Source organism: Cavenderia fasciculata, assembly GCF_000203815.1.
Source record: "Cavenderia fasciculata unplaced genomic scaffold Scf_Dfasci-G-b-205a01.r1-3, whole genome shotgun sequence".
Taxonomy (NCBI): Eukaryota; Evosea; class Eumycetozoa; order Acytosteliales; family Cavenderiaceae; genus Cavenderia; species Cavenderia fasciculata.
In genome coordinates, this window is record NW_004457737.1 from 1,967,978 (window position 1) to 1,993,061 (window position 25,084).

General features: G+C 33.9%; 10 protein-coding genes across 10 annotated transcripts; 6 read left to right on the plus strand and 4 right to left on the minus strand.

Moving 5' to 3' along the window:
- Positions 1 to 59: 59 nt before the first annotated feature.
- DFA_03477 (UPF0682 family protein) lies at positions 60 to 2,636 on the plus strand (the record flags this gene model as incomplete). Its single annotated transcript, XM_004363023.1, has 5 exons — positions 60 to 580; positions 662 to 766; positions 853 to 1,528; positions 1,592 to 1,988; positions 2,053 to 2,636. 5 exons carry the CDS (start codon positions 60 to 62, stop codon positions 2,634 to 2,636), a joined length of 2,283 nt encoding a protein of 760 aa, XP_004363080.1.
- Positions 2,637 to 2,736: 100 nt separating this feature from the next.
- On the minus strand, positions 2,737 to 4,187 carry DFA_03478 (uncharacterized protein; the record flags this gene model as incomplete). Its single annotated transcript, XM_004363024.1, has 4 exons — positions 2,737 to 2,873; positions 3,069 to 3,310; positions 3,385 to 3,744; positions 3,814 to 4,187. The coding sequence occupies 4 exons, from the start codon at positions 4,185 to 4,187 to the stop codon at positions 2,737 to 2,739; spliced, it is 1,113 nt and encodes a 370-aa protein (XP_004363081.1).
- A 228-nt stretch (positions 4,188 to 4,415) lies between these two features.
- tcea1 (RNA polymerase II elongation factor) lies at positions 4,416 to 5,624 on the plus strand (the record flags this gene model as incomplete). Its single annotated transcript, XM_004363025.1, has 4 exons — positions 4,416 to 4,472; positions 4,557 to 4,625; positions 4,700 to 5,326; positions 5,400 to 5,624. 4 exons carry the CDS (start codon positions 4,416 to 4,418, stop codon positions 5,622 to 5,624), a joined length of 978 nt encoding a protein of 325 aa, XP_004363082.1.
- A 290-nt stretch (positions 5,625 to 5,914) lies between these two features.
- On the minus strand, positions 5,915 to 6,492 carry DFA_03480 (uncharacterized protein; the record flags this gene model as incomplete). Its single annotated transcript, XM_004363026.1, has 3 exons — positions 5,915 to 5,992; positions 6,100 to 6,174; positions 6,301 to 6,492. 3 exons carry the CDS (start codon positions 6,490 to 6,492, stop codon positions 5,915 to 5,917), a joined length of 345 nt encoding a protein of 114 aa, XP_004363083.1.
- A 797-nt stretch (positions 6,493 to 7,289) lies between these two features.
- On the plus strand, positions 7,290 to 7,748 carry DFA_03481 (uncharacterized protein; the record flags this gene model as incomplete). The annotated part of the gene is made up of 2 exons (XM_004363027.1): positions 7,290 to 7,473; positions 7,711 to 7,748. 2 exons carry the CDS (start codon positions 7,290 to 7,292, stop codon positions 7,746 to 7,748), a joined length of 222 nt encoding a protein of 73 aa, XP_004363084.1.
- A 78-nt stretch (positions 7,749 to 7,826) lies between these two features.
- On the minus strand, positions 7,827 to 11,567 carry xpo4 (exportin 4; the record flags this gene model as incomplete). Its single annotated transcript, XM_004363028.1, has 6 exons — positions 7,827 to 8,238; positions 8,311 to 8,441; positions 8,516 to 8,745; positions 8,831 to 9,961; positions 10,033 to 10,319; positions 10,405 to 11,567. The coding sequence occupies 6 exons, from the start codon at positions 11,565 to 11,567 to the stop codon at positions 7,827 to 7,829; spliced, it is 3,354 nt and encodes a 1,117-aa protein (XP_004363085.1).
- A 349-nt stretch (positions 11,568 to 11,916) lies between these two features.
- On the minus strand, positions 11,917 to 16,488 carry DFA_03483 (ABC transporter G family protein; the record flags this gene model as incomplete). Its single annotated transcript, XM_004363029.1, has 3 exons — positions 11,917 to 15,838; positions 15,933 to 16,008; positions 16,098 to 16,488. 3 exons carry the CDS (start codon positions 16,486 to 16,488, stop codon positions 11,917 to 11,919), a joined length of 4,389 nt encoding a protein of 1,462 aa, XP_004363086.1.
- Positions 16,489 to 17,904: 1,416 nt separating this feature from the next.
- Positions 17,905 to 18,114, plus strand: DFA_03484 (uncharacterized protein; the record flags this gene model as incomplete). The annotated part of the gene is made up of 1 exon (XM_004363030.1): positions 17,905 to 18,114. One exon carries the CDS (start codon positions 17,905 to 17,907, stop codon positions 18,112 to 18,114), a length of 210 nt encoding a protein of 69 aa, XP_004363087.1.
- A 2,719-nt stretch (positions 18,115 to 20,833) lies between these two features.
- On the plus strand, positions 20,834 to 22,847 carry gcsA (glutamate-cysteine ligase; the record flags this gene model as incomplete). The annotated part of the gene is made up of 3 exons (XM_004363031.1): positions 20,834 to 21,093; positions 21,175 to 22,397; positions 22,483 to 22,847. 3 exons carry the CDS (start codon positions 20,834 to 20,836, stop codon positions 22,845 to 22,847), a joined length of 1,848 nt encoding a protein of 615 aa, XP_004363088.1.
- Positions 22,848 to 23,847: 1,000 nt separating this feature from the next.
- DFA_03486 (uncharacterized protein) lies at positions 23,848 to 24,799 on the plus strand (the record flags this gene model as incomplete). The annotated part of the gene is made up of 4 exons (XM_004363032.1): positions 23,848 to 24,000; positions 24,155 to 24,201; positions 24,565 to 24,632; positions 24,699 to 24,799. The coding sequence occupies 4 exons, from the start codon at positions 23,848 to 23,850 to the stop codon at positions 24,797 to 24,799; spliced, it is 369 nt and encodes a 122-aa protein (XP_004363089.1).
- Between the last annotated feature and the right edge of the window lie 285 nt (positions 24,800 to 25,084).

Below are 25,084 nucleotides of genomic sequence, written 5' to 3' on the forward strand. Positions count from 1 at the left end.
TAGATCGATAGAATATCAATAGTTGATTGTGTAACTACTATACTATACTACATCAAAATATGGAGAATCAAAACAATAATAATAACAGTAGTAATACTACAGCAACGACAACGGCACCAACAACAACAACAGCAGCAACAACAACAACAGGAGGTAATAATAACAATATAAATAATATGAATCATACAAATACAAATACTAATAATGAACAAACGACTACTACTATAAATACTACATTATCAGTGAATAGACCAATACCATCAGTAGGAGGAGGAATGAATAATACTTTTAATAATAATAACAACTCTAATAATAATAATAACATGGTAATGGATCCAGTCAAAACGTTTGAACACTTGCTTAGAAAGTCACAAAGATTGTTTATTGGTTTAAGAGACTTGCCTCAATTTGGTAGACAGTGGCAACCTTTCTTTCAAAAGACATTTGAGTTATATACAAAACTTTGGAAACATCAACAAAAATATAGAGCCATCTTGGAGGACAAGAGTAAATATGGATTAAAGAGATGTGAAATTGGTGAAATTGCTTCTAAAATTGGTCAACTTTATTATCATTACTAGTATGTGTTTGACAAAGAACCGTTAAAAGGAAGTACTATAGTTGGTTTATTATTAACATTCTCCAATCCATCTCATTTTAGTTTAAGAACTTGTGATACCAACTATTTAAATGAATCTTATATATTTTATGAAGCAATTAGACTTCGATCATACTTTAAAGATGTTTCTTCATTGGATCCAAAAGTGTAAGTAACTCTCTCTCTAACAAAGATTGAATATAAATGATCAAAACTACTATTTATTTACAATTATAATTTATTTATTTTCACAGACCAGATATGATGGTAAAACAATTAAGATATTATGCAAGATTTATAGTGGTTTGTTTACTTTTAAATCGAAAGAAAGTGGTATATGAATTGGTAGAGGAATTTTATAAACATGTCGATGAATATACCAAACAATACAAACCAAGCGATGCTAATGAATGGAGTATTGTACTTCAAGAAATATTTACCTTTTTACAAGCAGAACAATGTATTTCAATTACTTCTGACAACACTGCTACCACCTCCACTACTGGTTCTTCTACAACTACCACCTCGTCTACGACCACTGCAACAGTTGCACCGGTTCAAATATCTCATAGACTTTCATCAAGTAATAATATTACTCTTAATGAATCAACATCATCACCATCGATTACATCATCGACTACAACAACACCAATTCTTCAACAGGCAATACTTGTGAGTAATCATGCAAGTCAAATCAAATTTAGTGAAATCACACTTGACATGTTTAGAATGGTTCAATCTTTAGAATATGATTTCCAAGATACAAACACTAATAATAATAATAATAACATTGTAAATGAAAGACATCAAGAAAGCAAACAAGAATTATCATCATCATCATCATCTGGTAAAAAGAAAAACCCTCATAAATATTTATTGTACAGACCTACCATTTCCCAATTATTCCAATTCTTATCAAATTCAACAAAGGTAAAAAATAACAATGAGAGACAGAAAAAAAGAAAAGTATTTATTAACATTATATATTTTTAGGAAATGGGAGGAGCATTATTATTATATCTTTCAATAGATGGAATTAAAAATCAAATAGATACTAGTGATGTTAGAAGTGAACAATATTCCAAAGGTTTATTAATGAATGTTCAAAAGAATACTACAGAGGTTCAATCAAATAATAATAATAATAATAATAATAAGTCAACCACTAAAAACCAATCTCCACAATCTCAACAACCAGTACAATCACAACAACAACAACAATCACAAGATGTTAAAATCGATGCATTGTATCCAGTTGACATTTTACCATTCTGTAGAAGACCATTCTTTTTAATCATTGATTCACAAAGTAGTCATATCTTTAATCAATTGATGCCACCATTTGATCAACCATACGTTGCTTTATTATCTCCGATATCAACTCCAAAGAGTATGTCAAATATTATAGACAAAAAATTATTTAAATTTCTTCTAATATATCCTTTATTTTTTAGAAATTTCAACCAATCCAAAAAGAACATCACCATTTGGTAATTTATTTACATTTTATTTACATGATCCATTGGGAGCATTCTGTGATACTACTGGAGTATACAAGATCTCGGCCAAGGGTCTTTCCAATTATCAATCAATTGTTCAACAAACACTTGTCAGTATTTTGAAGCAATTGACCGAGTGCACTACTTTGCACCAATCCTATCGATATTTCTTGGGTGATGATTTCTTGAAAACCTTTATTCTTAGATTCATCTTTTGTCATACAGTCTATGCACTCCACAAGGATTTCCAATCCCCAAAACCAATACAACCAACAACCCCCGAGGCAGATCAAAACATATACCAAGTATCATGTCAACCACCACTCCCAACAACATTTTCCAATTCAATCATCCACCATCACATCAATCAATTAGCACAGGCATTGAATGTTGTCGATCAATTTAATTTCAATGCAGATTTATTAAATACTTATCAAACCAACAACAACAATAATAGTAACGGTAGTGGTCAACTATCAAATAATGAAATTGAATCTACCAATCATCAAGCAACTCAATTACAAAAATTACATATATAAAGAGAACAAATATATATAATATATTAATTTATAAAACCAACAAGATGATGATTTATTCCCATCGATATTTTATTTAATACTAATATTCCTTCATTAATAATTATGGCCAGGTTAGATCACGATTGCCAAAATTATTCAACACTATCATGTCATTGATAGTGATGAATCTTGTAGATCTTAAGAATAACTCTCGATTATTCTCCAAAATCCCGGGACCAAAAGATATACCTCTATCTGCTAATTAAAAAAATCATTTTTTATCTCAATGATTCCTTTTGCAATATTATTAGACTTCATCTTGTTGTTTTTTGATTTTAAATTTCTCCAATTCAAACGTTTTGAGAATAGGAAATCCTTTAAACATCATTTCTAATTTTTGTTGTCGTTTGTGTAATGGTGATGTAGTCATTGTACCAGGCAACTGGTATCTACGAACTTTTAAAATTAAATTTCTTTCCTTTAGATTTTGTAAATGTAGTAGGATTTGTTGTTGTTGTTGTTGAAATGTTGGTTGTTGTTGTTGTAAAAGCTGTTGTTGTTGGAATATTAATTGTTCAGTATCATCAATTGTCAAAATTAAATTGACCCATCTTGGAAGTGCATAATGAAATTTATCATTATATGTAGAATCTGTTATAATAACAAAACATGGTGATTGTTTTTTCTCCAATTGCCTAGAATAATAAAGGAACGAATATTAATATATACTACTCTAAACATTATTATTATTATTATTAATAATATTTACCTTTTGTGATTAATAAAAGATAAAGTATCTTTTATATAGGCCAAAGTTTTAGCATAATCTGTAAATAGATTTGATCCAGAATTGAAACAAAAGGTAAAGTCATCGATGAGAATCAAATCTGGTAATATATCGTATGATGGAAAATCCATAAAGTAGTGTCTGAGGTCCATGTTGGAATCATCTTCAAAGGTTTTAATCTTTATATTTTTAAATGCAACATCATTATTGTCAATGGACAGATGTGATGGTACACCAAACGGTGCCGACTCTTCAAATCTCTTTTTGTTGCAACAATACAATACAAACTTATCTTCTCTTGCAAATGAATATCCATATTGAAATAATAAAGATGATTTTAATCTATAAATGGAAGGAAATATATATTAGCAAAGTGAGTGGTCAATCTAATTAAAAGATGGGTATCCATACGCTTTTTGTGGTGCAATTATATAAGTAATTTCAGAATAGAGTGTCAGAGTAGATGATATATTTTGGTATCTTTTGTCATTCTGTTCTTTGGCGCGAATATCAAATTGATTATACCCAAAGAATCTTTGAAGTTCAATCTTTGGTGGTCCATAAACTATCGTATTGGTAGAAGTATTGGTAGTAGTAGTAGTAGGATCACTAGTAGTAACATCAGATGTAATGTTGGGTGTTGATGAAGATTCATTTGCTATATTATCATTGTTGTTATTGTTGTTGTTTGGCAAAGTGCTTGCAAACATCACAGTGTCACCATCATCATCGTCATCTTCAAATATAGCATCTTCATTAAACTTCTTACTGGTCGATGATATCATCGATCTGTATATATCTATATAAATAAATTAATGTATCTGAAGATACACTGACAACAATCTTAAATTAAAAAAGTAACCGTTAAAAATGGGATGCCAATATTTTTTACTCTGAGAGTCGGTTCGTAGAATTTTTTTACTTAAAAATATTATCTCTACTACTTTTGTATAATTCTATATATAATTATATCTATATCTATTATTCATACACACATACAATATTGATAGAGAATGGAGAATGAAATTAAATCATTGAGAGCTGATTTAGATAAAGCAGTCGAAGAAAATGTATGTGTTAGCAATGAATGAAATGAAACGAAATGAACGATAGATCATTCAATTTACTTACTTACCCCTCTTTTAATTAATTAGAGTATAGATGAAATAGTAGCGCTTCTCAAAGCAATTGGTTTATTAAATATATCTAAAGACCTTTTAAAAGTATGAATATAGATAACAAATGATATAATTAGATTGATCAATCTGACACTATAGTTTTGTTTGTTTGTATTTAGACAACATTAATAGGTAAATCAGTAGGATTATTAAGAACACATAAAAACAGTGCTGTTTCTAAAGAGTCTGGTGTATTGGTAGACAAGTGGAAAGATCAACTTCAAATACCAAAAAAGATAAGCGAACCAACATCACCTGTCGTCGAGTATACAACGACCAACAAGCTTAAAAAATCTACTACTTCTTCAACTTCTACTACTTCTAATAATTTATCTTCGTCATCATCATCGACGACACCTGATAAACCAACAACACCAAAGAGAAAAACATTTGATGAAGATGAATATGAAGATCAAGGAAAACAAAATAATGGAGGCACAAAGAAACAAGTCATACATTCCATAGTAAATACAACATCATTGCCACATTTGGCCGATGCAACAAGATCTACTACTCTCAAACTGTTTGCAGAGGGTCTCAAGATGGACGAGATCACAGAGTTACATTATAACCAAGCTGCTGTCGAAATTGAAAGCCAATTGTTTGAAACATACGGAGGTGCAAATAGTGACTACAAGGTCAAGGCTCGTTCAATCATCTTTAATCTCAAGAGTAACCATCTCTTGAAAAAGAATATACTTAGTAAAACTCTTACTGTCACTAGATTTTGTACAATGGATGCTACTGTAAATATAAATTATTTATTATAATATATATGGAAAACAACCAATTAATTAATTTAATCTATATTTTTTTTAGGAAATGGCAAATAAAGAATTAAAAGAAGAAAGAGAAAGAATGCTTAAGTATTCAAGAGAAGCTGCTACTCTTAGTCGTGAAGCTGCAACAACAGATCAGTTCCAATGTGGAAAGTGCAAACAAAGAAAATGCACCTATTTCCAACTCCAAACAAGATCTGCTGATGAACCTCTTACCACTTTTGTCACTTGTGTTAATTGTAACAATAGATGGAAATTCTGTTAGATTTAAATAAATAAATTCCTTATTCCTTATTATTTAATTATTAAGTTGATCCATTTTTGTTCTTTTAATTTATTCCATTTGTTGTGGAATGATTGATCATTATTTGTAGTCCATCACCACAAAAGACATCTTTGTGAATGTGATCCAAAACTATATATGATCACTCTTGTGTGTTTAGCCAAGCGTCTTGATCCAGAGACAGACAGAAAAAGCCAAAACCACTCCCATTAAGACACCATACCATCACAATTGGGTTGATGAAATAATGTTTACAATGATAAGCAATAGATTTACTCTGGTTTGTATCTTAAACCCATTTCTCCTTCCAATTGTTGACGACTGACTGAGCCAAGTATACCTTGATGGCCCTTATTAAATACACTATATGCACTCATTTTACCCTGTGATTTGATTGATTAACTATTAGTTAAAGGGTACTTATAATTGAATCATTATCATATCTATGAATTCATACCTTTTCTCTCTTTCCCAAATTCTTTACCATCAATACAGCACATGATGATATAAAGAAAAAGGCACCAAATTCAATCTTGATAAATAGATATTGAACCACCAACCAAACAGCAAACTTGATGATCAAACCATAGTTGTTTTGAATTGTTTCTAGATATTTCATTAAACCAAATGTATTAGTTGACATACTAAACTAACTAACGACAAAGAAGATATCAGTACAAGTGTAACACTTACTAATTATATTATCCTTTGTAAATGCAAAATGAAATTGAACATCTACATCATCTAGATCATCTTGTTTATTGCTATTGATTTGTTTGATTTGACCATTATGTACAATTGTTCTAGCTCTGTTATTATTGTTATTTTGATTATAATTATTATGATTCATTTCTTTCTTATCTATTTGTTGTACCAATGATAAACAAAATAAAATAAAAAAAAATTTTTTAATTAAAATTGGTGGAGTGACCATTGGAGTCTTGGATAGTGGTCTTTTCATTCATTTTTTATTCACCAAAAACAAATAGAACAATAGATAGAGACAAAGAGATAGTAGAAGATCTGTGTCTTGGAGCTACCCTTGGAAAAGGGGTCAGCAGCGATGAACGAGGAAGGTGTTCAGCCAGTCTTCTATTTCTTGTCATTTCAATGTATGTTTATATTTATCTTTTTTTAGTTGATTCTAAAACTAATCAAATCTATCTATTAGTTGATGGTTGAAATAGCTAGATTTACATATATTTACAATAATATACCCATCAAGATTACACATTAATAATAATATAATATTTTTTTAATGGATACGATGCACAAAGGCCATTTACAACAGCTTTGCTTATATGCTATCACGATGAATTAGGATTTCCATCCCTCTGATCAATTTAAGAAAAAACAACCAAACCTTTTTCATCTTCATTGGACATTAAACCTTTTAGAGAAGGAAATGGCAAAAAAATATAAAGAAGAGGTATTTATAATTTTGTCGATTCAATTATTATTTATAATTACAAATATTAAACAATTGCTTTATTTTGGTATTTTTTTAGATGAAACCCCAAGAGGTAGCTCTACCTCTTGCGTCGATCTTGTTTGACCCATCTGCACCGGCACAGGGCCGAATTGCTGATCCAAAATGGGACAGGGTTGACCAAGAGTTGTCCGATAATCAGACTCTCTGACAATGAAATGTGCAGAGTTTACGAACCTCAAAGAGTGGCCGAGAAGATTTGCACGATGCAAGCCCGCACTTTTCAAAGAAAGAAGAGCGATGAGCATTTTGTCCCAAGTTATTCAATAACTTCAATCAAGTTTGAGTTTGGGCACTCCATTCTTTTGAAGGAAAGAGGTAGAGATGATACCATCTCTCCATGTTTGGGGTACCAACACATTGGCACTATCATACTGGTTTGAATAGAACATTGGAGGCATTGTTTACTCTTCGGATTGATTCCAGAGATATATCTCAAGATGGGATTTGATAGCTTTTCAATGATGATGGTAAAAGGATGTGTGTTGTATTGAAAACCTATTAAATCCCATCAATTATTAATCAATCTAGATGGAGTACAAACATGTCAAATAATTGTCTAAACTCACATTTGTATAGATAGATCGGTTGTAGCAAAGGTCAGTTCATCAATCTAATCAATAATAAATTAATCATTTTCCAATATATAAAGATAAATCAAGCAACGAAAACGCATGTACATCTTGTTTCCTTTTTTATTTCTTTTGTAAAAGAGGTTTTACTCTTGTAATAAATTCTTTAAGATTTTTGGTAAATTGTTCAGTTGCTGCAAAGTTTAATTTGGTATGGGCTGGCGGATTGGAGATGTATTGTTCATAGTGACCCAAGATGAGTGGTTGGATGGATGGGTCTTGTTGTTGAATTAATTCAATCACCTTGGCCTTGTATCCATCTGGACAACTAATAACTAGCTCAGAGAGTGTTGTCGATGCCGAATACAATAAATCGTCCATGTTGAAATCTTGCAACAATAAAAAGTTGAGAATCGATCCAATTAGCTTGGTGAATGGTGTCTTTAAATCAAGTCCAGCAGAAGATGCCCTGTTTAGATTTTTGGTCATCGATGCAATTGATTCTAAACACATCTTGGCAATATCAGTATCATGACTAAGATAATAGTAAAAAAATAAAAAGAATTAGTAGATGATTATCATTTTGTGATAAATATATCTTGCATACTGTGAAATTCCAACTTCAACAAGTGAGAATAATGGTAAAGCTACTTCACTTGGAATCTTTGTTAGATCAATATCATCAGAACTAAAAATATATTTGATAATATCAAAGAATCTATTTGATAATTTTGGATACTATAATAAAAACAAACAATTTATTATTAATTCCAACATAGATCACTTTTTATATTTTTTTTTGTTTTACATACATCTAATAAACCACGATTAGTAATACTTGGCATAACTGAACAAACACCAGTATAAATGGTTTGAATGAGTAATTCAGATTCTACATCTGAGTTTACAAGGTTGTGAAGAATTTTAATAACAATTTTCATTCTATCGTAGAAATCTTTGTTTTGGGCTTGAACATTATTAAATAAATGTTCAGATTTAAATAATTGTACAAGTACTTGATAAATTAATCCTGATCTTTTATCTAGAAATAAATAAATAAATAAATAAATAAGTATTAATACTTTTCAAAGTATTGGTTTTTTTATCTTTGTTTTTTTTATACATACCATCTAAATCTTCAAATTGATTTTTAGTAAAACGAGAAAAAAGATATAAAATTAAAACAATTGTATCTTGATTGTGAGAGTAGAGAGGGATAAGGGTATTGACCAAAGATGCAGAATATTTCAAAAAGAGATCAGAACCTTGATGGATTACACAAAAATTACCATCGACACTAAAGCGTTGAGGAGATACTGATATGATACCCTTGATTCTTTCGAGAATAATATAAAAGCTTTCTTTGATTTGAACATCGTTGCTAATCATCTTTAGATCGGCTCTTGAAAGTAAGGCATCGAGTCGCTCCATGATGGGGATGGCGAGTTGATTAAAGAACTGTCCCAATTCAGCAGTTGTCTTTGTGGAATAGACAATGTTGGTAAAGGATTGGTAGAGTTTGCATTGGATGGTTGGTACCAAGAGATCATTCTTTAATGGAAATAAAAGATTCCACGATGAGAAAAGATATGGCACCAATTCAGTGTTGATGGAAATGTTGCCAAGAAGTGAGCTGGTTTCTCTGAGGATGGCTGGCTCACTTGACCAATATTCAAGGTTGAGTGAAATCTTTTCGACAAGATGTTTGACAATGACAGCGACTGACTCTGGTTTGCTGTAGGCAGCTTCAAGACGTGGGCTGAGATGAGGATTCATCGATGATGATGGCAATAGATATACAAGTGACCAACCGGCAAGGAACCACATGCTAGACTCGGTGACCAATGGTGAGAGACGCTCACAACTCTTAAAATGAGCAATCGATTTTAATTCATAGTCAAATGCATAACGAAGAATACTATTACATAATTCTACAATTGGATCATTTACATTGTTGTTGTTGTTGTTTTGTAATGAAAATTGATAGGAATATTGTTCGATGGGTGTTGGAATACCAGTGATTGAAGTGTTTTCAGAGTCAAACAATAAATGACCTGCCAATAAAATCAACCAATGCAACGTTTCTGCTACGTATGCATATTCCTTTGGTTGAATATTTCCACCTTGTTGAATTAATCGATCAACACATCCATTGATTTCATTCTTTAATATTTCCAATGAACTTGCTGCACTCATTCTACCAACAAATGATACCATTTTTAATTGATCATTATATTTATTAATATCTTGATCTAAATCTAAAAAATAAATCAAATTAAATTAATTAATAAATAGATAGATTAATTATATATTTTATAAATTTTCTTACCATCATCAGCATCAAAAGATTCCAAATCAATATGAGATAATTGAATTCTAGTTTTAACATAATTTATATAAATTTGATCATTACAACTCTTCAATGTATGATATAATGGTTCAAAATGTTCCAATAGATTTGCTTTTTTCTGTCCAATTAAAGATTCAATATCTGTCAATAAAGAAACCCAACCTTTAAGTAATAAAAGAAAACATTCATTTTCAAATTCATTTTCCATTTCTCCATCTCCTTTTTCAACTGCTATTTTCATTATATTTAATGATGATAAAATAAATCTAAAAAATAAAAGAAAAAAAGTAGTTTAATAACTTTGATTTCATATTCATATTCTTTCTATTCTTTTCTTTTTTTTTTTCATACTTTGAAATATTTTCAATAAAGATTGAAGAATAATTTAAAGGGATTGAGGCTAAAGCTTGGAATTTGAAATTACTACAAATACGATGTAAAAGATTAGAGAGATCTTCCATTTCTACCCATGATGAATGTTGTTGAATGGCATTGGACAAGAGTGGTGAAATATGGTTCAATAGACGAACGAGGTATTCGTTACGAACGGTTGCTTGGTTGATGGTTGGACCAGAGAGACATGCCAAACGAGTCATGGCAACTCTGAGAAGATGTGAAATCTCTTTGTGTCCACTGAGGCTCGAGTAGAGGCCAAATACCAAGTCGACAATGTTGACCGATTCATTTGTCTTTTCGGTCGAGTGAATGAGTTGACGCCAACTTTCGAGTGGTCTAAAGAAACTGGATTGTATGTTTTTGGGCATAGCCGAGAGATAGGTCATGTGTGTGGCAGAGGCCTCTGTGAATTGCCATTCGAGTGTCTCGACCAACAACTGAATCGATACGTGAAGAAGAGGGATGGTGCGAGCACTGACGACAAACGACATTTTGGTGAGCAACGAAAGAATGTGACGGACAATAGGTTGAAGATGTTCGTTTTGGAAGCTGACTAGTGTGCGTTGGTGATAGTCCCATGTCAAGTGGATAGGTGATGACTTGGACGAACCAGACATTTCGGTGACGAGTGATGCAGCAAGTCCGATACCAGCCATCAACACATTCTCATTGTCCAATTGCGACATCATCGAGTAGATACGTGTCATGACCAATTGCGACAATGACAGGTTCTGCTCGGTGAACTTTTCTGGGTCCAACCATGCACGCTTAATAATCACTGCCAATGCATTGCATGCTTGACGACGTGTAGTCGATACAGCAGCAGCCTTGTCAGACACTAGATAACCAAGCAAGTACTCGACGATTCTCGAACGATCATTCGATGCAATCGAGCTCCATTCTCGCACAGCGGCATCACGAATCGTAGATAGAGTGTAAAAGTGAGCCAATACAACAGATGATCGTTCTAAAATGTGAAAGCACAATACATATGGGCTTCTCATTTGATTAAATGATGCAATGATTCTCTCTGATGTTGCTCTCTCTTGTTCCTTGAGAGATTGTAATCCAACACAAGCCAACTCTATTTGTTCAGCTTGTTGTTGAAGTTGTTCCATCTTGACTATAGTCTCTCTTCTCTTCCTCTCTCTCTCTTTATCTATCTATCTACTAAACTCGAATGAAAATAAGAATCTCAAAGTCATGAAACACAATAAGATCAAAATTTATTATTATAGGAAATGTATTTTTATAGTCAAAGGAGAATGACGATTAACTCTAGTGTTTGATATCAGCCTCTGGAGGTTGTTGAGGATGTTGAGGTGGTTTGATTGACCAAGCTGTTTTCAAGTAAATTATAAATATTTTCAACATCTCCATACTCCGTCAAGTGATTGAGTACTTGTGTAAAACGTGCCTTTATAGTCGACTTCTGCCTCTAATATATATATATTTATTTTTATATTATTATCTTTGAGCCTTTCTTGAAAGATAAACAAATCCCATTATTAATAAGACATTGAATACCCAGTAACATAAGACGATTCCAAAGTTTCTCCAACGATTAGTTTCAGACCACTCCAAACCATGATAATAATCACTTCCATTTTCATAGATACAGTAGCCACAGTTTTCAGTGTCCATTGGATTGTCAATGTAACCTGGAGCAGCGTTGATAAACTCTTGGGCATAGTCACCACATGTTTGGCCGGCTGGCACATTGAATCTGAGGAGATCGACTGAGGAACATTTGACAGTGAGGTCTTTGAGAACATTGGTAATGACACCTTCGAGATAGTAACGAGTTGGATTCATAGGATAGGCTGTATACTTCCAGAATGTTGGGATGGAGCCCGGGCTGACCATCACACCCCCAAATAACCAAAGGAATACGATGAGAAGAGGTGTAAGAGTCATTGCAAGTGTCATGTTGACACAGATGGCTGCAATCATTTGACCAAAAGATACACTGTAAAAGAGGAAAACAGTACCAGCCAACCAGTAATAGAATCCAGTCTCTGCATCGAATTCAAGTCCGACAGTATAGTATGAACAGAAAAAGTAGATGGTATTGGTGACAATGATGTATGGCAATTCGACGAGGACGATGGACAAGGCAAATGGTCCCCAAGAATAGTACTTGGAGGCATACTCTCTTCTAAAATACTCTCTTTGAATAAAGAATTGTGGGATGGCAATAAAGATGAGCATGATCGAGAGGAGAATACCTTGGAATACAACAAAGAGTCTTTGAAGCATATCCGATGACGAGTTGTCCAGTTGGAAATAACTGAAACCGAGTACGAGACCAGTGAGGACCGATTGGAAGAAACGACCAAATGAATAGGATGGATCACGCCACCAGATGATATTCATACGCTTGTACACCTCCCAGAATTGGTAGATACCCGATGTGGAGAATTCTCTTGCTTTTTGACTTGATTGTTCGTTGATGCGGACATTTCTTTCTCTCATTTCATTGAGTTGTTTGGTAATGTCTGAGCATTCTGGTGATGCCTTCCAGGCAGCTGGCCAGTCAATATCGGTCTTTCCATGGACACCAGCACCGATGACTTCGAGCATATACTCGGCTGGATTCTCTGATGGGTTGCAAGTACGCACACCATGACGTTCGAAATAAGATGTCAATGTCTTGCTGTTTTCACCAATATCACCAAAGTAGGCTGTTTTACCACCCTTTGCCAATAATAAGAGACGATCGAAATATTCAAACAAGATGGATGATGGTTGATGAATGGTACAAACCAATGGCATACCAGCATCAGCAAGCTTACGAATGAATTTGATGATATTGTACGACGACTGTGAATCAAGACCACTAGTAGGTTCATCCAAAAAGAGAATATGTGGCTTGGCGACGAGCTCAGTACCAATGGTAAGACGTTTACGTTCTTCAACAGAGATACCAACACCAGATTCCAAATCACCGATAAGAGCATCACCAAGATGTTTCATTTCCATCATTTCAAGGACATGTTCGACATAGCTAAACTTTTCTTCCAAAGATACTGATGGTTCTTGACGCATCTTGGCAGAGAAACGAAGTGCTTCACGAACTGTTAAATGTGGGTTGTGGACATCCATTTGTTCTACATAACCAGTAATACGTTCGAAATCAATGTCCAATGGTTTACCATTCAATAGTGATGTACCTTGAACTGTACCAAGTGTCTTTCTCTTTGCCAAAACATCGAGAAGTGTAGTTTTACCGGCACCTGAACTACCCATCAAGGCAGTCATTTGACCTGGTTTAATCCAACCTTCAACATCATCCAATAGGAGCTTTTGAGTCTTGTCAGCAAGTGGAACAGTGTATCTAATGTTTTGCCATGAGAATTCACCACCTTCCATCTTTAAGTTTTCTTTGAGCTTGTCAGTAGCTTCTTGAACGATACGGATTTGTTTGAGTTCATCTTCGGCATCATTAATCTTTGGAGCTTTTCCTGGCTTGTAGACCTTTTGAGTGTAACCACCGCTGGTCCAATCAAACTTTTCCATTGCAATCATATTGAGAGCGGTAAAGAGTAACCACCAGAGATAAAGGATACAAATATTAAGAGCACGATCATCAATCTTGAAAGAGAATGTGTGTTCGAGATAGGCTTCACCAGATATTGACATTTGACCTGGAGTTGAACCTGGGATGGGACAGACACGGTAGGCTGGATCAGTGTACGACTCACCCATGGGAATAGCACTGGTAGAGCAGTCAAAGCTGGCATCTCTAAATTCATTGGCCATCATTGCCTTGAAAGCATAGGTAACTGGATTGATCCAATAGAACCAACCAAACCACATAACCTCTTTGATCTTGGGGTAGGGGATGGCATAACCACCAAAGGTCAACATAAAGATGAGATAGGCAGAGATTGAATTTTGAGCGGTAAACAACGATGGGAAACAGTTACCAAACAGACGGAATAGATTGGTATAGGTAAGAGCCGAACCAAGCAAAGTAAATGCGAAAATAAAGAATTGATCGGCCGAGTATTGCAGACCAAACATGAAATAGGCAATGATCGAGTAGAGGAATACTTGTAGTGCAAGGACTGGAATATCAGTGATGACTTGGGCAACAAGGAAGGCTGATGGACGGTACATGGCGTATGACTTGTGCTTTTGGAGGATACGACGACCGACAAACGTGAGTGGCAGCTCACCCTGTGAAAGGAAGGCATTTAAATAGAGACTGGCAAAGATGGCACCACCTCTGGTAAACAGACCATTGTAATCACCACCAGCTTTGTAAAATACAGAGCCATAGAGGATGGCTTGAATGGTCAATGAAATGTAACGAGAGAAAATACCAAACTTGTCATTACCAATCAATTGGAAATGACGTACTGTCAATGCCATGACTTGAGTGATAAACGAGGTTACATATGGCTTGCTGTTTGGAGTGGTACGGGACTTTTCAGCAATGACTTGTTCGGCAAATACAAGGTGTGGTTGTTCACGTTCAATTTGTTCTTCAAACTCTTTTTGACGAGCCAATGAACGTTGGTATTGTGGGGATTGTAACCAACGAGCTTCAAACTCGACAGATGTTTGGGGTGGAGCAAGACCAACGAATCCCTCACGAACCTTTCTTTCTTGGGGGTTAGTGACACCAGTCAAGAAATCGGCAATTGATTTTCTTGGTTCACACTCGAACCCCATATCCAAAAAGTATTGTTTGGCTTCACCAATTGGACCGAAATAGATACATCTACCCTTTTCCAATACCAATACATTGTCAAATTGATGATAGATTGAATCGGAAGCTTGGTAGAACGAAGCGATAGTGGTCTTGTCGAGTGTATCAGACATGATACGAAGTGACTTGGCATAATCGAGTGCAGAAGCAGCATCCAAACCACGAGTAGAACTATCCCAACATGTGATGGGTGATGCTGAAACCATTGCTTCAGTGATGGTCATACGTTTACGTTCACCACCTGATAGACCACGAACCCATTCATTACCAACCATTGTATCGGCTTGATGAACAATACCAAACATACCAACCAACAAATTGAAAATCTTGTCACGGAAACTACGTTTGGTTTCATCTGGTAAACGTTGGCCTGGTGTTTTGACCTTGAGTGTGAAATCGAGTGTCTCTCTTACAGTCAGGGTTGGATAATGAGCATCTTCTTCTGGAGTATAAATAGCTTCACCTCTATACTTGCCCCATTTCTTTGATGGTAAACCACCATATGAAACATCACCCTTTACCTCTACATAAGATTCACGTTGATTTGAAATGACTCTAAGCAATGTACTACAACCACTTCCAGGTCTACCCAAAACCAACAACATTTCACCATCCTTTACAAATGCATTTATATTATGAAGAATATCAAATGTTGTACCATTTTCTCCTTTCCTATAAAAAATAAAGAAATAAATGATTAATATTAATTTAAATTAATTGATTTTGATTTTGATGTTGATTTTTTTTTTTTAATTTTTATACATACCAAGAATATGGATTAAATAAATTAAAAAATCTTTTTACAGGTGTTAACATATCTGGAATAATTGAAGCATCGGCACCTATAATAATATTATAAAGAAAGATATTTTTGATTAAAAACTTTGTTTGGAAATAGTATCTATTTTTAAATATTCAAAGTTATATTTACCTCTTCCTACTACAGTCAAGTCACGAATACTGATACCCATTTTCTTTGGCTTTGCACCATTGGATGCCAATTGTCTTTTGGAATCTTCAAAATAACGACGAAGTTTAAAGTCCTCCTCTGTTTCGGCTGGACGACCTTCTAAATCACCATCATTTTCTAATCTATACCTTTCACTCTCCATTTCCAAATGAGCAGCCATTTTCTTAAAATCCCCTATACCTTTATCTACATCTACTTGGCCATCTTCATCTGCTCCATCTTCACTATTATTATTATTATTATTATTATTTTGATTATTATTATTATTGCCTAATTGAATTTCTTCAATGATATCAAATTGATCATGATTATCGGTATTATTATTATTTTGTTCTTGTTCAAATTCGACCATTTTTTTGTTATTGATATTGATTGATTTAATATATATATTTAAAAATTAATTATTGTATATATATTATGTGAATGAAAAATTATTATTTATATGTATATATGTTATATGTGTTTGAATATTATTATTATTATTATGATTATGATTAAAAAATTAAATTATTATTATATTATTAATTAATTAAACTTATATATATAAATCAATTAACTTAAATTATGTCTATTTACAAATAAATGAAATATATAAGTTAATGATGAATTAGATGTGTGATTCGTTTGGGTTTAAATAGTTCCCGGTACCTTGGATTAGAAGACGATTCATTTGGTTCATTGGCTTCACTAGAATTTGTCGTAATTCTGACAATCAATGATATTCATGAAGCATTCATCATTAAATTGGATCAACTACATAATGGTAGGGGGGGGTGGAGGTAAGATGATGGTGGGGGGGTTAAGAGAACACAGCGATTTACGTTTCAGACTAGAGTAGTGCCAATTTAAAAATAAGCACAGAGGGAGCTGTCTGAAGAGAGAGGGGTGCAATGTCCCGGTCGACCCACTCGAGTAGTAGGTGATTAGCGCGATCCATCCGATTTAGGCAATAGAGGTTGAGAACTTTGCAGGAATTCATCTTGGCAAGAGAACAGAAGAAGCAAAAGAGCTAAAAAAAAACTTTAGTCTTCTTAGAACGACCTTCGTATCGTACTATGCAACTTTTGATTTTTCATTCAGTTTTCTGAATATGAGAGAGAGTGAGACAGTAACGAATTTAAGTTCCCTTCCTCCCCCTTTCCTTCTTTACAAATTATATAATTGTTATACACACCCCATAATGAGAGAGAGAGAGAGAGAGTTGAACGATCTCTTCTTCCCCTCTCTAATTTCATTTACCCACATGTTAGGTGTACATACACACACATTGAATGTGTGTATTTGATTCTAGAAACCGAAAGAGAGAGAGAGATGTTAATCAATATTGATTTAGTTTGTTAGTTCTCATCCCATCTGTTGTTAAGTATCTACCTACTTCTTTGTAGTGTATATGGGGGTTAGTTAGGGTAGAGCGTCAATTAATTACGATCAGATGATCTGAACGAAGTGAACCATACATAGGGATATGTCCTTTCATTTGATGTTACATTCTTGTTGTTGTTTGTTTGCATTCATCATCATTAGCATATTCTATCTTCTCTATACCATCTGATCTTTCTATCTTTATTCGAATAGAATATTATAGCTTTAAAGAGATACAAAAAGAAGGAAGAGAGAGGTTCATTGGACACGAACTTATGATGACAACTACCTCACAAAAAATTGGGAGAAAAAAAGAGGTGAAGCGACACCTGACCTCGCTGGTTAAAGATCAGATAAGATTCATTTGACAGAAAACAGATACAGAATAGTAATAACAAGATAAAAGATGAGCATTGAAGTCAACGCAGTTCAACCAACTACTACCTCTACCCCAGTTGTAGAGGCTGCTGCTGCACCAAAGAAGAAGATTTGTTGTGCTTGTCCAGAGACTAAAAAGATCAGAGACGAGTGCATTCTACAGAATGGTGAAGACAAGTGTTTCCAATTCATCGAGGCTCACAAGGTTTGTCTCAGAGCTGAAGGTTTCGATATCTAAACATACAACAAACAACAACAACAACAACAACAACAACAACAACAACAACAACAACAACAACAACAACGATATCCTCCAAAGAAGAAGACGAAACGAGACAACAACAACATTATTTATTTGTAAAAAGCAACGATCACAGTAATAATACACAAAACATGTACATAATCTTAATAAATGGTTTGATTTTTAAATAACCGTATATCCCTTCTTCCTCGATCATCCTCTTCCTCTTCCTCCTCTGACAAAACACACGATACAATAAATCTTTCATCATAATTATCTTTATCTTTCTTTATAATCCAATCAAGATTGATGTACATTCCATTGATGTACAAAGAATTCTTACGTTGGTTCATTGGCAAAACCAATTATAGGTAGATTAATTAAAGGGGGGGTGTTAATCGCCACAATGATGGTCATACTGGGTTGAGAACAGTGAGAGTGAGAGAGAGAGAACTCGGTGAAAATTGGTGTATCGAAAAGAACAAGAAGCAGATTCTCAAGTCGTCTTGTCTCTTTGACGATATTCCAAAATATTATTATTTTGTTTTTCGACATTGGCTGCAAAGATCTACTGATGAGAGTCGGGGCGGCTTTGGTGGGGTACCCCAACCACACACACGAGCATCTTTGTCATCATCCACCAAAAGAGAATCCATTCTTCAAGAAGAAACGACAACCAACCAACCAAACCAACAATCTCAAACCATTATTTAAAAAACTTATCTTTGAATTATTTGCCCATCATCAACAATCAATCAATCAAATTAATAGTCTTACTTACACATCTAGAACCCCACAAACCCACAAACCCACAAAAAAGACAATATCTTTTCTCTCAACAATACACAGAACAACAGAACAGAACACAACCCAACTTGGCATTAGCACTTGACGCAGACGACAAACCCTTATTTATTAATCTCTCTCTCAATACTACTACTACACAAGTTAGTTTTAAAGTTATAGTTATATTGGTAGGTTTAAAGAACTTCAGATTATAATCTGTTTGTTGGCATGAATGATCATCACCTTTGGTAGTGATCGACGGTTGTCTACAAATATATCTTCACCCCTTTTTCACCTTTGTGTCACCTGATGGTATACCCCACTGTTGTCAACAATGTGAGTGTGTGTATGTGTGTATGTGTGTATATGTGTGTGTGTATATGTGTGTGACCAATACCAACAACTAGAAGCATAGAAGAAGAAGAAGACAGTGGAAGCAGCTTGGAGAATGATGATGATGATGAATATTTGAATGGCTCATGTCATTACATCAAAGGAACAGAAGAATCATCCCTCCCCACTCACTCACTCACTCACCCACTCACACACACACTACCTTCCAACAACGATGACATCCGTTGGTTTATTTATAAATCGAAAACTGAACTTATGTTATTGATCAACATAATAACAATACATTTATAAATACATAATTCATCCTCACTACACTATTGATTTATCTTATCGTTCAAAGAAGAAAAAGAACTATATATCACAAATAGTAAATAATTATATATCTTTAACAGTAAATATATATATAATAATTAGTTTAGTAGTTGGTCACCCACAATTGTGTCAGTCAAGTCATTCACATTCATTGTTCATATATAATACTTAAAAGTAACAATTAATAATATTGTTGTTATTTTATTTGTTGGTGGGAGTTTATATGTTTGTGACGAATTGCCATCTAGATAGATAGGGTTGAGTCTACGCAGTATTTTAAACTCAATATATTAGGTAGACACCACCAAAAACAACAACAACAACAACAAAAAGGGGAATCTGTAGATCCCATCCTGCTCATTCATTCTCATTCCAAAACCAATTTCATAATTATTATTTTATTTTTGATGAAAAGAAGCAATACTCAACAATACAAAGGAAAGAGAAGAAAAGAAAAGAAGCGAACCATCTTCTCTGCTCCATCCATCCATCCATCAACTTGACTACTACATTATAAAATATATTATTTATTTATACTTTTTAATGCAACATTTAATAACAATAATAATCAGTCACAATACATTATTATTATTATTATTATTATTGTCTTCTCTCTCGATAAGGTAGATATTATTATGACTGAATGAAAAACCAGATATTTCTTTTTATGGATGTAGTGGTGGTGTTTGTGTAGTCATTCAATTGAAAAACCAAAAGAAAAAGAAAAAAAAACCTTTTAATCTCAAATATATATAATAGAGAGAGAGAGAGAGAGAAGAGATAAGAAAGATAAAGAAGGAATAGAAACTAAAACTAGAATATATTGTTGGTTTATTCAATGTAAATTTACAATATTTATATTTATTTCATCCATCCATCCATTCCATTCACATCCATTCGTCCAAGTTGTGTCCAACCGTTTCATTTCATTCGTTTCCCACCCCAATCTTTTATTCCTTCCAATTTACCCCCCTTTTTTTATTCCCTATCCTCATCCTCATCCTCCGCAATCTTCAAATATATTTTTTGAATCATTTGATACTAATCCATAATATCCTCTCTTTTTTTGTCATTTTACAACCCATTTGACATATATATATAGGTAGCCAAGCAATATTAATATTAATAGTATTATTTATATTGATCTTCACACAACCAACCAAACAAACAAGAAAGAATCATTCATTCATTCATTCATTCATTCAAAATTTTAAAGTAGTTTTGCATATATACATATATATATAATCAGAGTCTAATCATCATCATGGGTTTCATAGCAGAAGGAAATACATTAAATTGGGATGACGCACAAAAACATGTAGCTTATATCAAGGAACATGGCATCATTCAATTCTTACACATTTATAATAATAACAAGGATCGTATGAACGATCAATTCAAATGGGGTGATGAAGTCGAATACATTCTTGTCAGAAAGGACAAGGAAACTGGTGAAACTAAATTATCTCTAAGATCTCATGAAATATTAGATATCCTTTTAATACAAGAAAAGAAGGATCCAAAGTATGTTAAAAAGAAAGAAAGAAAAAGAAAGAAAGAATGAATACTTATTTCCTTTTACTTTTACTTTTTGTTTATTATTAGTAATTGTGAATTTTTATGGAGACCTGAATATGGTAGATTTATGGTTGAAGGAACACCAGGTAAACCATATGTTGGATTGGGAAGACAATTATTATCGATCGAGGATAGTTTGGTGAAACGAAGACAAGAGGTTGTCAAATACTTGAAACAAGACGAACATATATTGACATTTGCAGCATACCCACGTATGGGAACCAAGAATTTCACCAATCCACCAGGAGAGACGAGAGGAAAGGTTGCAGAGTCACAATTCCTTCCAGATACAGTGATCAACCCACACTTTCGTTTCAGTACGTTGACGGCCAACATTCGTCAGCGTCGTGGTAAGAACGTGTCAATCAATATTCCAATGTTCCGTGATACCAATACACCAGCCTATCTCGACCACCAAACCTATGTATCACCATCCAAGAGTGCAACCGACCCATACAACCAACCATACAATATCTATATGGACGCAATGGGGTTTGGTATGGGCAACTGTTGTCTTCAGACTACCTTTCAATTGTCAAACATTGAAGAGGCTCGTTCAGTCTATGACCAGCTTGCCGTTCTCTCGCCACTCTTCCTTTCACTTACAGCTTCCAGCTCTATATTCAAAGGCTATCTTTCAGATATCGATGTAAGATGGACTGTTATTTCACAATCGGTCGATGATAGAACCGATGAAGAGTTGGGTGTCAAGCCATTGAATCAATCGAAAATGGTCATTAACAAATCGAGATACGACTCGATCGATAGTTATATTTCAAGAGGATCATCGCTACGATCGGAATACAATGATTTGAATTTAGTCTACGACAAGGATATTTATAAACAATTGATTGATGGAGGCATCGACGAATTGTTGGCCAAACACTACGCACATTTGTTTATTCGTGATCCTTTGGTCATCTACTCGGACAAGATCACCATCGACGACGCCAAAAACGCCGATCACTTTGAAAACATACAATCTACCAATTGGCAAACCGTCCGTTTCAAGCCACCTCCACCACACAGTGATATTGGATGGCGTGTTGAATTCCGTCCAATGGAAGTCCAACTCACCGACTTTGAAAACGCAGCATTCATTGTATTTGTTTCCATCATTCTCAAAGCCATCTCGGATCTAAAATTAAATTTCTATATTCCAATCTCAAAGGTCGATGAAAATATGAAAACTGCTCATACTCGAAATAGTATCAATGTTGGTAAATTCTATTTTAGAAAATCTTTAAATGGTAAATTAACAAAATCAAACAAATAATATTATTTTTGATATTAATATTTTTATTTCTTTTATTTATTTATTTCTTTTATTTTTAGGATCATCACCAAATACAGGAAATGTTGAAAATGAATATGAATTAATGACTATTAATGAAATATTTAATGGAAAGGGTAATGATGATTTTGTTGGATTAATTCGTATTATCAAGGATTATATTACTTCTTGCAAGTTTGACGATGAGACCAATACCTTGCTCAGCAAGTATCTATCATTCATCTCTAAACGTGCATCGGGTGAGCTTCTCACAATGTCAAGTTGGACTAGAAAGTTTGTAGACTCGCATCCAGACTATCTCCACGACTCTGTTGTTTCTCAAAAGATTCAAGATGATTTGATTCAAGCCAGTGTAGATATTGTCGAAGGTAGAAGAAAGGAACCACAATTATTAGGTGATTTTTAAACAAACAAACAATAGAATCAACAAAATACTCATCATTTAAGAAATAATAATAATAACAAATAATAATAATCATCATCATCGCATTTCTAAAGAAATAATAATAATAATAATAATCATGATATTAAAAATAATTAATATTAATAATGACATGGATATTTTTTTTATGGTTTAAAAAAAACTATCCAAGTACAATTAATAATATTAATAATAATAATAATAACCCTCACATATACACACACCCTCATATAAACCATCCACCACCATCACATTATTTAAATAAATTAAAATGTATTATAATTAGTAATTATATAATTTTAACAACCACACATTAAATAATCATCTCATCTCTTCAGTCAATCGCTCCCCCCATCTTTCAAGATATGTATCTTTTCCTGAAACAAGGACAGTCTATAGTCGAATTGACTAAAATATATTAATATCAACCATTCCATTCTTTCTTTTTGAAATTGAATGGGAAATGGGAGGGGGTGGATGATTGTCTGTTTTTTAAAACTGTAAAAGATGTCTAAAGACAAGATAAGATAAGATGGAGATTGAGATAATGGAGATCGGCGTTTGAGAGATTGTGTAGCTTACATACATACGGTCCGGTTCTTAAATTTAGTTGTAGCAATTAAATATTTTATAGTATAATAATATTATTACACAGCACAGACTGGTCAAATTGACCAAACCTAACATTTACCCAAGGATTAGTAGTCAGAGTGTCGCTATGTTGTGCTATACCAATGCCATAGTGGTGGTGAGGGTTTAGATTGAGATTTCCAGATCCCATTGCCACACTCCTCCTCCTCCTCCTCTTCCTCAACAAAAAGTCTAGTCTCTCATATTTTATGTTGCGTATGACAATTATGAAATGTCAACCAAAGACTATAAATAGTTGAGAATAATGTCAATTATAAAATCATCAAATCAAAACAACAACAATTTAAACTAAATACCAATTAAATTAAATCCCCAACCAATTCCAATTCTAAAAATGAACAAGTTCACCATCTTATTAGTCGCCATCGTCGCCATGCTCTTTGTTTCAATGGCCTCTGCCACCTACGAAATGCACTGTGGTAACTGCATCTCCAATGCTCACAACAACTATGTCAGATGTATTACCGACGGTAACTCTCACCAAAACGTAAGAAACTCTAAAAAAAAAGAATTTATTAAATGAATCAAATCAAATCTAACACCAACCATTCTCTTTTAATATATATAGTGTCTTACCAACCTCCACAACAACCTCATGCCATGCAGATCCCACGGTTGCATTTGCTAAATAAATGATTTAGAGTCATCCAGCATACTCTCTAACTCTATTCCATTGCAAAAACAAAATGTTAAATAAAATCAACATTCATTTACAATGTTAATGGTTCATGATATAATCCTTCTCCCCCTCCCTCTCTCTCTCTCTTTGTTCTAGAATCTACTTTTAATTTAATTAATATGTGTGTTCCATTTAGAAATTGATTCGGCAACTCCCATTTCCAAAGGGTGCAAATTTAATCAGCAAACTATAAGTTTGAAAAAGCCACTGAATCCTCTTGAAAGATTTTTTGACAAAGACACACACTTACTATAAACTTTCATTTCTAGTTTTGTTATTTTAGTATCTCTTCTTTTCATTTATTATTTATTATTTATTTATTTATTATTTATTATTTATTTATTTGTACACAATCTATATATTATAATATAGTAGTAGAACTAGAAGAGGTGGAGATATAGATAAGATTTATATTAATCATGTCAAATACTATACCATCGGTCAATGATGGAGAGTCGAAGACCAAACTATTGAAATCGTTAAAGAATGAGATTATAGAACTCAAGTTGCAACAGCAGAACCACAAGACACACCAAGACACGTTGGAGCAGGGTTTGAAGCAGCTCGACGCTGTGCTCAAGCAGCAGGCTGGTCAGCTCAACGATGAAAAGGCGACACGTGCAAAGATCACTGGCTGGATCAAGGATAATCTGGGACCAGACTTGTCGGTTGTCATGGAGATGGTGGAGAGTCGGTACGTTGCGTCACTCGAGGACAAGCTCAAGACGCTGTACCAGATGCTTGATCGCAAGATCCGAGACAATGAAGAGGGTGCCGAGCGCAGATACGGCAGCCAGCTGACACTGCTCACATCGCAGGTACGCGACAACTACTCGTCTCTCAACGAGGCTGTGCGTAGTACATCGAGCACGCTGAATGAAGCGATACGCAC